This window comes from Peromyscus maniculatus, chromosome 12, assembly GCF_049852395.1.
Source record: "Peromyscus maniculatus bairdii isolate BWxNUB_F1_BW_parent chromosome 12, HU_Pman_BW_mat_3.1, whole genome shotgun sequence".
In the NCBI taxonomy this organism is placed as follows: domain Eukaryota; kingdom Metazoa; phylum Chordata; class Mammalia; order Rodentia; family Cricetidae; genus Peromyscus; species Peromyscus maniculatus.
Window position 1 is genome coordinate 54278892 of NC_134863.1, and position 15719 is coordinate 54294610.

General features: G+C 38.6%; 1 protein-coding gene across 12 annotated transcripts in view; it reads right to left on the reverse strand.

Moving 5' to 3' along the window:
- Positions 1-15719, reverse strand: part of Csnk2a2ip (casein kinase 2 subunit alpha' interacting protein) — a 171525-nt gene that overhangs the window by 76793 nt on the left and 79013 nt on the right. For 4 of the 12 annotated variants that reach the window (XM_016000160.3, XM_006981618.4, XM_076549088.1 and 1 more), the window contains exon 3: positions 1127-3596. The exons of 4 other annotated variants lie outside the window; for them this stretch is intronic. In XM_016000160.3, coding sequence (XP_015855646.1) covers positions 1154-3307 — 2154 coding nt within the window. In that variant the 5' untranslated portion in view covers positions 3308-3596 and the 3' untranslated portion in view covers positions 1127-1153. Of the gene's footprint in view, positions 1-55; positions 366-1126; positions 3597-15719 lie in introns of those variants that run through there. 4 more of the 12 variants (XR_013043791.1, XM_076549089.1, XR_013043798.1 and 1 more) reach the window with 2 other exon arrangements.

Below are 15719 nucleotides of genomic sequence, written 5' to 3' on the forward strand. Positions count from 1 at the left end.
CATAAAATAAAAGATAATGACTGACTTAAGTTATAGACAATGGAGAACTATCAACTTTGTGTATCTCAGATGTATTCAGAAGTACAAATGCAATTTTACAGGTCATTGCTACAATCCATGTGACAAATAGCTATGATCACAACTAGGATAAACTGTGAGAGTGATGGAGGCTGTGGGGCAACAATGAAGGGGATCCTAGCAACAATAAAGCTGTACAATTCATGGCCTGAGTAGGAGACAGGTAGTGAAAACAGTCCCACATGATTAGATAAAGATGGAAATTATCGTTGTAAAAATGAGGAATTGTGTCTTGGCCATGTTGAGTTTGAGTTGTTCCAGCCATGTTCAGTCTGCATTCTGGTGATCTGGGTTGGAGAAACAGGAGTGTAAATTACTAGTTCTTAATATAGACACTGATTATCAGCCTTAGGTCTATCAACAATCTATCAGTAGATCCTGGAAATGAAGCATATTTTAAGGTATTCTTTTTATTAACTCAATGGTTGCTTATATGAAAGTAATAAGCAAATGACATTAAACACGGTGTCTGAAAAGTCTGCCCCACCACCATTCCATAGAGCTGTTTACTAGTTACTCTTCCTTCAAATTTATTACCTAAGATTGAGGAAATTAATCTCAAACTATGTGATAGTGACAAAAAAATTATTCTAGAAGTGAATGTTTGAAATGATTTCTTTTGTGTATGTTCTCACCTATTGAATGAGACCGAGATTTCCTTTAGAGCTAGAAAAACAGATTTGCATAAATTGGCTTAATAACATTAAGGCTATTAACATACCTTATGAAGGAGAATAACCACACACTGTTCAGAACCAGATGGGAGGGGTATTTCTGATATTTTGGCCAACTCTCATAAGCTTATTTATTATTATTTATACAGTTGCTGCAATAAGCAAGAAATTCTGTTAAAAATGTAGAATTTGGTATTCAGCTTTTAGAAGATACCAGTTTAACCTCCGACTAACAAATACATTTTTAAAAAATATTTCTCCTTAAATTAGGTGCTTCATTAGCTAAAATAGTCATACTTATTTTTTTTAATAAGAATATAAATAAGCATGGTAGGAAAACAGGCATTAGTGTCAAAGAACTAGAAAATCATTGCTTTCAAAGAGACAGAAAGTTGATTTAATCAGGATTTCTCATTTTGGAACTTTGTTTGGAGATATCTGAGCAGTGTGTTCGTTCCCTTTTTCCCCTTTTTCATGGTTTTCGTGTTGCGAGTCCTCACACGTTTGGTTTTGGGTAACGTGGGTTGTCTCATTTTCGGGGTTTCAGAACTTGTGCCCCGTATGAACTCAAGCCAGGAAACCCCTGGAGGTAACCGGTGGTGACTTCTTACCTTGGAAAGGACATAACTTGGGAGGGGAGCTGGAGTGGGTTCTTTGCAAGGAGAGGATGAAGAGGGAAAGCCGGTAGATGAGGAGGAGGAAGAAGAGGAATAGGAGGAGCAAGAAGAAGAAGACGAAGAAGATGGGGCTTGAACTGGGGTTTGGGGCTGAACAGTATTCCTGTTTTTAACATAGAGCAGCCAGTCAACAGCCTGGGGTTCTTGGCTTATATCTCTGTCCTCAGAGGATACAGCCAACCACTTTTGATTTGTCTTAATCCCCTGGATAAAATCAGATTCAGATGCAGGAAAAAAGTGTGTTATCTTCTCTAATTCTTCAAGATTACCATCAAGGGCTTCTGAATTATCTTCAGGTTGATCATCTTTCATGGGAAGTTGAAAGCAGGATGAGGAAGCCTCGGGTAGAGAAAGGATAAGGACTATTTTCACGTCTACTTTCCCATCAGCCCTGCTCTCGGGTGTTGGAATGACGAAGAGTGTTGCACATCGAGGATCCTTCTTTCCTGTAAGATGGCTACATTGAGATTTTATGCAGGAACCACATTCTAAACAAACAGTGTATGTTGATGAAAGACGGGGACCAGGACGAGGATTTGGCTTTCCCCTCATTCTTCGAAAGAGAATTTGCCTAGAGAGATCCTTCTGAATTGTAGACTTGGAGATAGAATTGACAATTTTATTGACGACATCGACAGGGACAGTTCCACCTTTAATAATGCAGGGATGACTATAATCTAAAGACCATGGGACTTCATTCTCTGCTTCTGTCTTCAAACTTTGTTCAACATTTCCTTTACTCTGGAGTCTGGAACTCGGAACTGAAGCATTTTTGTTCTTTGTGCACAGCTTGGGACTTGAAACTCTTTGGCCTGAGATATTTGGTTTAGGATGAACTGATGGTAGTTGACGGGCTCTGTGTTTGTCCTTGGGTGAAGTAGTACTCTGGACTTTGGATTGACAAACAGGTGAGCTGAGGGCCCGGGTACTGTGATCACCTTTGAGCGCTGTTTTAGGTTTTGGCTGGCACACAGGCAAACTATGAGATGGATGAGTAGAATGTGATAATAAAGGTGGTTTCCTTGATTTTACTTGAGACAATGGCAAACTCAGAACATTGTTATTAGAGTTTGATGCAGGACTTTTCAGAGGTCTACAGTCAGGCAAGGTTGAATTCTGAGCTGTTCGACTGGACTCCAGAGAAGATAAAGTTGAAGGGGAGTCATTTCTTTGAAGTTTGTGGTTGAATGGTGGTGAGCTAAACGTGTTTTGACTGGATTCTAATAAAGATGACCAAAGGCAGTCCAATGAGGACTCCTTCTGTGATATAGATCTACATAATGTTGTGTTAGGTTCACTTGGACTCGATTCCAAAGAAGGTGAAGTCCAGATGATATTTAAGGAAGGTGTTTCTTGGTATTGAAGGGAAGATGATGATGATGTGGAGTCTCTTTGAGTAGACTCCAGTGAAGATGATTTCCAGCAAAGGTCAATACCTGATGATGTCTGAGGCTTTGGAAGGGGTAATCTTGATCTCACAGATATTTGGCTAGGTTCAGATGATGAAGTACTGCTAAAGCTAGATGAAGATGTTGTCTGAGGTTTGTGGTGAGACAAAGATGAGTCCAAGGATTTCCAAGAGGGGTTCAATGAACTTTTTGAGTAGGGGTCTTTTTGAAAGTGTTTGGAGTATAATGATGATGATTTCATACCCCTGGTAGTGGAACATTGTCTCACTTTAGAGTTCGGAGAAGGCAGAGTTGAGAAGCTCTGGGCCTTTTTGTTAAAGCTTGATGGGGGCACTGTGACTGTATTTTGAGATTGTTCTTTGGCCACAGGTTGGCTGGTGAATTGGTTTAGCACTGAATTGTTTGTAGTTTGTTGCTGAGAGTTGTCTAAATGCACAAAGTCTTGATCATGATATGCTAATGGCACCATCTTGTGCTGTAGTAGAGATCTTTGGGGAAACAGTTTGCTTACAGGAATGTTTTAGTAACAGTCTTTAAAGCAAGGATCCATGGACAATGGGCACTTAAATAAGCACTAGTAGTTCTAATTTCTATCTTGTTATATTTGTGTTAATGGTAAATGTTGTAGAATGTATCACAGTTAAGCAGTAAATGAAATAGGGGAAGGGATGTCACCATTTAAGATTATCCTCTGTCTTCCATTTAATTTCCAAGAGCTTTTGGTTTTTTCCTCTCTGTCTCTCTTTAAGGAAAAATTCCTGTTAAGAAAATAGTAAAGAGTTTAGAAAAATTCCTGTTAACCAAATAGTAAAGAGTTTACAGGATATAATTTTCTGACACTGTAGTGACTAGAACACAGGATTTCTAAGCTAATACCCAGAATGTGTACCCCAACCACCACACATATTTTTGAGTTAAATTTTCTAAACCCATTACAAATCCATAAAATAGATATTTTCAATTTACTGAGATGAAGATGAAAATAGCACACTTATCAATTTCTAGCATTTCCTAGGATGGACATGCTCAAAAAATAAGAGCCACAATTACTTCCACCTTATCAATTATTGCATTCGTTCACAGAGATTCTTAGGCCAAACAGTAGCATCTTAGAGAAAGGAGAAATACAAGTTTGAAATGTTAGCTTCAAATTTAGATTCAGTTCTTCTTAATTGTCACATATTGACTTGCGTCTAAAACTCAAAACATCTAATTGAAGGTCTTCTGGATTTAGTCTTTTTTCTGTTTGTCACCACTGCATCATTGGAAGCATGTGCTCTGCCCCTTCTAAGATGACTGGCTTTGTGAAATGCTTCTTTCTTCCTGCATCTCTTTTCTGTCTAGGTTCCTACATTATTCTTTATTTGACTCTCACATACAACACAGTTTTCAGCCACATCACTGTGGTGATTTTAAATGGAAATGGCCCCTAAAGGCTCATAAATTTGAATGTTTGCCCCCACCCCAGTTGGTAGAAATGTTTTGGAAGGATTAGGAAATGTGGTCTTACTGGAGGTATGTCATTTTGAAGTTTCAAAAGTTCATTCCCTTTCCAATTAGCTCCCTCTCTCCCTCTTGCTTATGAATGAGCTATGAGCTCTCAGCTACTGCTTCAGTGCTGTGCTTACCCGCCTACTGCCGTTCTCCTAGTCATGGACTCACCTCTTGAAAGTGTAAGCCCCAATAAACTCTTCTAAGTTGCCTTGATCATGATGCCTTGATGCAGCAATAGAAAAGTAACTATGGTAATCACCGTTTCTCTTTTCATGTAATCCCTGAGTAAGTTAATCAATTATGTTTAGGATTTGAAAAGAAACTACAGAAGTTTCATAAGCTTCTTTCCTGGTGCTACTTAAGGAAATGCACATTGAGATACGAGACATGATGTGTTACTGCTTTTTCTACTCCTTCATCCCCCTACCATGACCAACCTAATATATGATGAAAACAGTATACTCCTCACATTTATCAGCTTATTCAAATAATGTAATGGTGATGGCATTATTTCCAAAGACATTCCCATTTTGTCAAGGATAGCTTTCATAGACTTAATCTCACTCTCCTTGTAATTATTTCAAGCATATCTTGTGAGTATCCTAGTGTATCTGCTTTTAAGTGTTCAGTCGTTAGTATCAACAGTACTTATTAATTATATATCAATCTTCCTTATACTGGGTTTTAGAAAACCTGGTCTTGTTTTTCTCTTCTGTATAAAAAAATGCATTTTCAACTAAGCACCAAACTTCTCCATCTAAAAGTGCCAGTGATAATTCAAACAGAAAACAAATAAAACCTAGTTAATTTCTCTTCTAGAGAAATTTATTTTCCCATGTCTTCTATAGTAGTCCTAAAATTTAGACCTTAATTTTAGAATCTTTATAATGACAGAAGATAATTTTATTTTCTAAAGCTATTTAAATGCCAAGATTCATTGATTTTGCCACTTTCATGTCTTATTTTTCCAGTCGGACCATTTCAGTTTTTCTACAGGCACATCCCATGCCGATTAATGTGTGATTATAGTTTCTTCCATAAATCACTTGCTCATTTTCCTCCACTAAACATAAAATAGTGAACTCTTTCTGGACAGACACTCCTGATGCTCGATCAGCTTTTGGTGTGTCTGCAAAGAAGTAGTGTGTGTGAACTTTCTCCAATTTCTGGCTTTGGTCTGGGGTGTATTGTCACCTAGTATCTAAAAGAGAAAAGAAAATGTGCACCCTATGAGACACTGAGTGGCATCCTAAGCATCTAATGGTTAATATCTAGCACTCTGTGTTCACCTCCTTCTTGACTTCCACATCATCTTCCCATGGAATAATACCCTTTAGACATTTTAATCAATAAACTGTCACTTTCCCTTAATTTTAGAAATCAAATTTAGAAGGCAAATGCAAATCACAGAAAGACATACATATGACAACACACACATGAGACAAACATATGGGTCCTATTGATGGTCTCTGGATGGTACAAAGAAAAGACAAATAGGGAAATTAGAAAGATAAGGCAAACACAACCACTTCACAACTGAGGATATTTGAATGATCTGCACGTATGTGAAAAATAAAAGTTCAGACGCCCCAGAAGCCAACAAATTACACGTTTAAACAACTGAGTCAAGACAGTTGTTTAGCTTGAACTGTTTAGGGGGCCCCCAGGCAGTAGGATAGGGAACTGTCCTAGTTGCATGACCCAGCTTCTTGGAGCCTAGTGCCTATCATGAGACACGTTGCACAGCCTTGGTGCAGGAAGGAGGGGCTTGGACCTGCCTCAACTGAATGTACCAGGCTCTGTTGACTCCCCATGGGAGAAAGTGCCTTGAAGGAGGTGGGAATGGAGGATGAGTTGGGGTAGGGGGAGGCTGGGGTGTGGGAGGAGGGAGGACAGGAGAATCTGTGGTTAGTATGTAAAATAAATAGAAGCTCTCTTAAAAAAATTATTTAAAGAAACTGAGTGATGTATTAGTAAACATCATCAGAATGTGATAGACAAATGAAAACTGAAAAAGTCAATACCTGCAAGGAATTTATATGAAATAGAATGCTCATGTGCTGCCCTAGAAATGTAAATTGGCACAGTCTGTTTGAGAAATTACCTAGTTAGATCCATTAATTAAATTAGTTTCATTATTAAAGAATTTCCACTACAAAGAACATTACAGCAGACATATGTGCATTGAACAAGGCATTCTTTGAGTTTTTGCATAATAACTACAAACTAGGTCAAGTGTTGATCAATAATAGAATATGTATAATGTATATTCATTCAAAGAAATATCAAACAATGAAAATTAACAGAAATATTGCACTAATGCAACTACATGCATAAATCTCACATGGAAAATATTAAGTAAAAGAATCAAATATAACCACTGGATATTTTGTGAATTTATGTATGAAACAACAAGTTGGTATCCCTGACCACATTGCTAAAATGAGTGTGCTTAGTGAGGCAGAGATTAGGAGAGAGGCTTGTCTGGGGAGGTAATGCTGTTCTGTCTCTGGACCTGGATCCTGATGGTATAAATGAGTTCACTTGGTGATAATTGAACCCTAACACTTATGTTATGCGCATTCTTGTAGATCCCTTCACTAAAATAAAAAGTGTTAAAGTAGATGACTTGAGGCTAATTAGAAAAGACACATCTGAAACAGAATTGCACTGAAAGGTGAAACATTAAAGAACAAACTAAGATCTGGCTCACAGATGCAGTGAACCCCACACCCCATCCCCCACAACCCACACACCAAAAGAAATTGAGAAAAGGAGAGGAAGAATGCAAGGTAGAAATTCTGCTAACATATCAACAAGAATAAAGGAATTCAAAACAGCTGGAAAGAGCAAGAAGAATCTAAAGGCAAATATATATATATATATAAAATAACATTTCTGAATGCTTCTACTTTCAGAATTACTAAAAAACGTCATTTCTATTTCAAAAGCATATCTTGTAATAAGCTTAGAAAAATTACAGATAGCAAAAGAAATACTAGAACTCCAGGTACCAGGTAAAGCTAAAATTACTGCAGAAAATGAACACCATTATAAAATCATTAAGTCAAATATTAGCTATGATCTAATGCTTTTATTCTTGAGTTGATTCAAATGTTCCATCAATAGTCATAATATTAAAGGTCTTCAAAGTAAGGTAAATATAGAAAAGATCTCAAATTGTTCTATAAAAGTGTGTATAATTCATATATTTAAGGATAACAGGTGCATATGTAAAGGAAAATAATACAATAATCACAAGTGGAAATAAATGAAACCCTTAATCATTTTTAATGTGTGTATGGGAGTTTTGTCTGTATGTGTGAATGTGTACCATGTGCATGCCTGGTGCCTGGAGACCAGAAGACAGCTTTGGATTTCTTGAAACTGAAGTTTGGACTGCTATGAGCTGTCATGTGGATGCTGGGAGTTGAATCTGAGTACTTGGGAAGAGCAGTCAGTGCTCTTATCCATTGAACCAGCCCATATTAATTTTTTGTATCCTTTTCCCTTTTCTCTTCCTTCTTCCAAACCCTCCTATATACCCCTTCTTTCTATCTTTCAAATTCATTGGCTCTTTCTCGTGTGTGTGTGTGTGTGTGTGTGTGTGTGTGTGTGTGTGTGTGTGTGTGTGTGTTATAATATTAATTATACTTATATTTTATGTTTTCAGGACTGATCACTTGATACTGGATAACCAATTCATGTGTTCTTTCCTGGACAAGACAATCTCTCCCATTTGTAGAATCCTGTATTTGCCCATAAATCAGTCTAGGGTTAAGGCCTTATGGGCTCTCTGCCTTCCCTGTTAGCCTGTGTGTTGATGTCATCACAGTTCAGGTCTTATTTAGGTAGTCATGCTGTTGAGACTCCACAGATGTAGATGCTGACATTTCTATGAGACATAATCTCACAGCAAACTTTGTAGTCCTCTGGCTTTTACAATATTTCTGTCACCCCCTCCACAATGATTGCTGATCCTTAAGTGCAGGATTTGTGTTGCAGATATATCGGTTGTCACTGGGTTGCACAGCTTTGCATTCTGATTGGCTGTGTTTTTCTCTAATGGTCTCTGTCTGTTGCAAAGAGAAGTTTCCTTGAAAAGGATGAGAACTACACTTATCTGTAGGTACAAGGACAAATATTAAGAATGCAGTTAGGGACAAAGCAGGTTTACTAATGGGCTAGCTATAGGTTCTTCTCTGAGATCCATGATTTCACTATCCCTGGGTAGTAATCTAGGTTTCCAGTTCAGGCATGATTTCTGCAGATTTCACGGCCAGTGAGAGTTTAGGTATTTGGTAATTATGATATCCACACAAGATTTGTCTTTCTAATATGTTTTGTTTATTTCCACAAACATTACCTATAATACCCATCCTAATATAAATGTTAAACAGTCTTCTCATCAAGCAGGGAACAGTTGGTCAGGTAGAAAATACTGCAGGGTTCTAACTAGGGAATGTTCTCTGGTTGTGATTACAATGCTTCAGGAGCTTTTAAGGTGCAACCCACATCCATCATGAAATCTTTCTTCTCTGTGGCAGGCCAGGAGGATGGCACTGGTGGAGATCCAGAACATCCTTGAGAGTTTCTCCCAGGGGCTAGCAGTAAGAGGTGGGCATGTGTGAGCTCACCAATGGTGCTTGGAACCCCAAAGTCACCAAGGCCAGGACCACACACAGAGGCCAGTCTCAAAGTCCTCTTGCCAGTGCATAGCAAAGTAGAGGCTTCTGATGCCATGTCCTGGGAGCACAGCATATCATTGCTAAGAACCATTTCTCATTGCAACAGATGGAGACCATTACAAGACCACCACAACTTGTCAAAATACAAATAATAACTGATTGTGGGGTTCTGGGACAAGCAGATTCATCTACAACACAGGTCTTGCACCTAAATTTCAAGGAACATCATGGGAGTGGGTATAGAGAGACTATAAGGGCCAGAAGACCAGCAGGTCTTCTGTGAGACTGAATCTCCTAGAATTAACAGGAAAGTTGTATCCCTGAAACCTCAACAATATGGATGCCTGAACAACAGCAATGACAATACCAAAATACATGTTGATGTGGAAGGAGGAATTCTCACAGGGCTCTACCCCTAGACAATGAACTTAAGGCAACTAACAACTACTGAGAGAGGGAGAATTTGCTATCCTCAGGAATGAGCACCCAATTGGTTTTCCAATTCCTAGTGGTCAACCAGAAAATTATATACATATATATGCAACACTAAACAAATTCAGTTAGCTGCATTTATTTATCTATGTGTAATAATAGAAAAGAAAAGAATGCCCTGAATTTGGGATGAAGTAAAAGCATACATGGAGGGGGTGAGAAGAACAAATGGGAAGAGAGTCATACATACATACATACATTACATTTTAATTTTAAAAAGTAAACTGTATGTTTGAAAAGTAAAAAATGAAAGTACCATTTCTAATACTCTAGGAATGCACTTTTTAAATGGGAAACCACAAAAGAAGTCATAATTCAACAAATTTCTATAACACATATTAAGTGGGTTAAAGTGATGGTGTAGACAAAAAGGCAGCAATTGCCACACATTTGATAGATTTGAGTATAGAGACTAAATAGGTGTGCTTTGATATCCTAGACTGGCTAATAGACCAGGAAGATGACTTTAACTAAAAAATTCACAAAGTTCTGTGAAATTCTGTCGGTATTGCTGTCCCAACAGTTATGTCTTTGTTTTGATAAATGACATCATTTCACCTAATGAAAACTCTAATGACCTTCCTAGAAAATCAGTGAAATATAAAAGTAAATTCAGTGAAGTTACAGCCTGCAAAATAAATATACAAAGATCATTTGCATCTTATAGAGATAAGACAATAACAAACCATTCATAAAAGCCAAGATTTTTGTAAGTAGGATTTTCCCTCTTGGTTTCATTTTTGGCAAGTTATTGGCATAGAGAAAAATCTCTCAATTTTTGCATGTAATTTTATAGCTTGCTAATTTACTGAAAGTGTTTATTAGTCTTAAGAGTTTCTTTAAAAAAGATTTTCTTAGTGTGGAGTCTTGATGGCTTTTTACATTTAGAAACATGTTTCCTGAAGATAGAGGTAATTTGGCTTCTTCATATGTGTATTCCTTTTCTTTCTTCTTCTTGTCTTGATGAAGACATTGAGCATCACACTGAAAAGGAGTGGTCATTTTTGTCTTATGGCAGATTTGAGAGGAAATGCTCTAAGGTTTTCCTTGTTACTATAATGTCTCTAGATTTATTGTAGATGCCTTTTATTATGTTGAAGATTATGCCAAGTTGTACTGTCAGCTCAAGATGTGATCTGTCCCCCACCACCCTAACGCTGTATCAGTTTCAGTGTGCTAACCCTAGGGAAATGCATTGGCATAGGAGATCACTTCCTAAATATAACACCAATAGCACAGATACTGAGAGAAACAATCAATCAATGGGATCTCTTGAAACTGAGAAGCTTTTGTAGAACAAAAGACACGGTCAACAAGACAAATCAACAGCCTACAGAATGGGAAAAGGTCTTCACCAATCCCATATCTGACAGGAGGATTATATATAAAGAACTCAAGAAATTAGACATCAAAATGCCCCAACAGTCCAATTAAGAAATGGGCTTTACGGGCATTGGTGGCGCACGCCTTTAATCCCAGCACTCGGGAGGCAGAGCCAGGCGGATCTCTGTGAGTTCGAGGCCAGCCTGGGCTACCAAGTGAGCTCCAGGAAAGGCGCAAAGCTACACAGAGAAACCCTGTCTCGAAAAACCAAAAAAAGAAAAAAAAGAAAAGAAATGGGCTTTAGAATTAAACAGAGAATTCTCAACAGAGGAAACTCAAATGGCTGAAAGACATCTAAGGAATTGCTTAACATCCCTAATCATCAGGAAAATGCAAATCAAAACGACTCTGAGATACCACCTTACACCTGTCAGAATGGCTAAGATCAAAAACACTGAAGACAGCTTATGCTGAAGAGGATGTGGAACAAGGGGAACTCTCCTCCACTGCTGGTGGGAATGCAAGCTTGTACAACCACTTTGGAAATCAATATGGCACTTTTTTTAGAAATCAATTTTTTAGAAAATTGGGAATCAATCTCCCCCAAGACCCAACTATACCACTCTTGGGAATATATCCAAGGAATGATCAATCATACCACAAGGGTACTTGCTCAGCTATGTTCTTATCAGCATTGTTTGTAATAGCCAGAACCTGGAAACAACCTAGATTCCCTTCAGCTGAAGAATTGATAACTAAAATGTGGTACAAATACACAATGGAGTACTACTCAACAGAGAAAAACAATGACATCATGAGATTTGCAGGCAAATGGATGGATCTAGAAAAAATCATCCTGAGTGAGGTAACCCAGACTCAGAAAGACAAACATGGTATGTACTCACTCATAGGAGGATACTAGATATAAAACAAAGATGACTAGACTACTACTCACAACTCCAGGAAGGCTACCTAGAAAATACGACCCTAAGAAAAACACAGGGATCACCTAATAACAGATAAATGGATGAGATCTACATGAACAACCTGGACATGAGTGGGGGTAATGAAGGGCAAGTTTCAAGGGAAAGAGAGCTTAGGGGAACAGGAGATCCCAGCTGGATCAAGAACAGAGAGGGAGAACAAGGAATAAGAGACCATGATAAATGAAGACCCCATGGGAATAGGAAGGAGCAAAGCGCTAGAGAGGTCCCCAGAAGTCCACAAAGATATCTCCACAATAGACTACCGGCAATGGTCGAGAGAAAGCCCGAACTGACTTACTCTGGTGATGGGATGGCCAAACACACTGACTGTTGTGCTAGAAATCTCATCTAATGACTGTGGGAAGTGGATACAAAGATCCACAACCAGGCCCCAGGTGAAGCTCCAGGAGTCCAATTGGTGAGAAAGAGGAGGGATTGTATGAGCGAAAATTGTTGAGACCAAGATTGGAAAAAGCACAGGGACAAAGAGCCAAACTAATGGAAATACATGAACTATGAACCAATAGCTGAGGAGCCCTGAACTGGATCAGGCCCTCTGGATAAGTGAGACAGTTGATTGGCTTGAACTGTTTGGGAGGCCCCCAGGCAGTGGGACCAGGGCCTGTCCTTACTGCATGAGCTGGCTGTTTGGAACCTGGAGCCTATACAGGGACACTTAGCTCAGCCTGGGGGGAAGGGCCCAGACTGAATCTACCAGGTTGAGCTGAATCCCCAGGGGAGTCTTTGCCCTGGAGGAGATGGGAATAGGGGGTGGGCTGGGGAAAAATGTGGTGGAGGGGCAGGAGAGGGGAGAACAGGGGAATCCGTGGCTGATATGTAAAATTAAATTGAATTATAAAATTAAAAAAAAACAGAGTTTATTTCAGTTTATAGTTCCACATCATAGACAATCATCACAGGACATAAGGGCAACAACTCCAGCAGAGTAGGAACCTGAGCCCAGGAACTGGAGCAGAAGCCATGGAGGAGTACTTACTGGCTTGCTCCCCCTGCCTTGTTCAGTCTGACTTTTTATATACCGTATGACCACCTGCCCAAGGAAGGTAACACTCACCATGGGCTGGGCACTCCCACATTAGTCACTGATTTTTAAAAAAAAATGATCTATAAACTACCCTACAGGCTGAATTTATAGAGGCATTTTCTCAATTGTTCCCTCTTCTCAGATAACTCTAGCTTGTGTCAAGTTGACAGAAACAGCAACAAAAACTAGAACACTGTCCTTTCCCTGTTAACGAAGTCACGATGTAATAGTGTGCTGAATGTGTGACTACACAAACATTGACTTTATCAATGGTAATGAATGAGGTGTCAAGTTTCCATAGATCAAACATTTCTGCCAAGGGCTTTCTTTGTAGAAATGGTCCCTAGATATAAATGAGTAGTGACAATACTTTGAATACTACGCAAGGCACAGTTCTCTAGAAAGCAGCTGTGCAAACAAATGGAAGAGCCTTGGAAAACCATGGTACATTTGCAGACTTGTTGATTGCACCGCATGTCTAATTCAAGATATTTTGCTTATACAAAATCATGAAGGGAGGCTGCAGAGGATAATTTGGTAGGTTACACAATGACTTCATTTTATTTGTTTCATGTTTTCCACTTAACAGAACACTCTCAGCTGTCTGAATCTAGAATGATTAGATTTCAGTAACACAGATTGTCTTCCAAATGCATTAAACTAGCTAATGCATACACATAACATTTCTATATCAGTGTATATGACAATGGCCAAATGTTAATCTTCTAGAGATAAGAAAGAAGTATTATATTTTGAATTATCATATTTGACAAATAGCAATATTAGTTTCCTTTTTGCTAATGTAGGATGCCATTTTCTTATCATGACAACAAACCCAAATATCATCATGAGAAGTAACATCATTTTCTGCTATGTTTTATAGTTTAAGTATTATATGACATTTGCTGATCAGAAAGAAAGGCTTCAATTACTTCCTAAAATGAACTAGTATTAATGTCTTTGACTAGTTTAAAACATTTTACAAGGTTTTCCATTAAAGATTAATTCTTTTGTATCCTTGATTCTATGATTCAAAATATTTTTATTTGATCTCAGTGATTTTTTTAAAATATAATATTTGTACAAACCATTCCAGGAAAAAAACAAATTAATTATGAATGGAATTAAATACAATTTTAGTTATCTTCCTTACCAATTATAATTCACTTATTTATATTAGTAACAGTATGAATTAGTGTTAGAGTCATGGTCTCACTACATTGCTCATCATAGCCCCAAACGCCTGGATTCGTGGGATCATCTTGCTTCAGCCTCCCAGCAGGCTTAGATTCCCTCCTGCCTTACACCAGAGTGCCAAGCTAGTAGCTTCTGTTTTTTTTTTTTTTTTTTTTTTTTTTTTTTGGTTTTTCGAGACAGGGTTTCTCTGTGTAGCTTTGCGCCTTTCCTGGGACTCACTTGGTAGTCCAGGCTGGCCTCGAACTCACAGAGATCCGCCTGGCTCTGCCTCCCGAGTGCTGGGATTAAAGGCGTGCGCCACCACCGCCCGGCGTAGCTTCTGTTTTAAAATATAAAAACTGAAAGATCTATGAGACAGCTTTACAATATTTCCTACAGGAAATATTGCCCGTTGATGCTTTGAAAATGATTTTTCTAAGTATTTTTCCTTAGTATTATATTGAAAGTAATAATATGTATATATATATATATATATATATATATATATATATATATATGGAGAGAGAGAGAGAGAGAGAGACAGAGAGACAGAGAGACAGAGAGAGAGAAGTCTACTTAGATTCCTGACATCACAAATTTGAATCACCCAATCAAGCCTTTTATGTTTTCTGTCTTGTTTCTTACACATTGCTACTCCCAGAAAACTAGACAAAGAGCAATGAAGCCATATCAAATACAACATTCAGTACTCATTCAGCCTTCAGCACATTGGGAGTTGGTTCTTTTTTAATTGTTTATTTTTATTTTATGTATATTGGTGTATTGCCTGCATATATGCCTGTGTGAGGGTGTCAGATCCTCTGGAACGAGTTTGCAGACAGTTGTGAGCTGCCATGTGAGTGCTGGGAATTGAACCCAGGTCATCTGGAAGAGCAGCCCCTGCTCTTAGACACTGAGCCATCTCTCCAGCCATGAGATGATTCTTTATGTAGCACTCTGGTAGCTCCTTCCATTGACATGAACTAACATCCCTGCTAGAACTGGTTCTTTATGCTGCACTCTGGCAGCCCCTTCCACTGACATGAACTAATATCCTTGCTATTTCATAAAGAACCCCAGCCTGGCCTCGCAGCCCATATTCACAAGATACTTCAATCATGTTCTCTCTAGTGCAGGGTAAGAAGGACTTTCCACCCTCAGTCCTTCCCTCTGGACTTAGAAGTTTGTTTGATTTCTGTTGCTCTATTCTAAGGGATAGATATCCTTCAGAACCGTCCTCCTCTCTCCCTGCCTGCTGCCAGCATCTGTTTTCAGTCATGTCCAACATGTCTTCCAAAGGCTTCCCCTCAACCTCCTGACCTTTCCCTCCCGCCCAGATCCCTGCACCTCTTCTCCCAATTTGCACTCCATTTTCCTAACTCCATTCTAAAGCTGTCTTCTCCATCACATGCAAGTTCATTGTTTTTATACATTCCAGCACTTCTGGGTCTATCAAAACGGTTATGCCAGCAATTTTAAGTATTTGAGGTAAACACAGATGCTACATAGAACAGCAGTGCCAAACACCAAACACTTAATATAAACAGTATGTTTATGAACCCCCTGGTGCAGGCTAATGTATCTTATCTAGCCAGAGTATTGAATGTGTGTAAGAAAGGGGGGGAAAAGCCTTAAAACTGTTGGACTTGAATATCACACTTACGTATTATTTTCTCT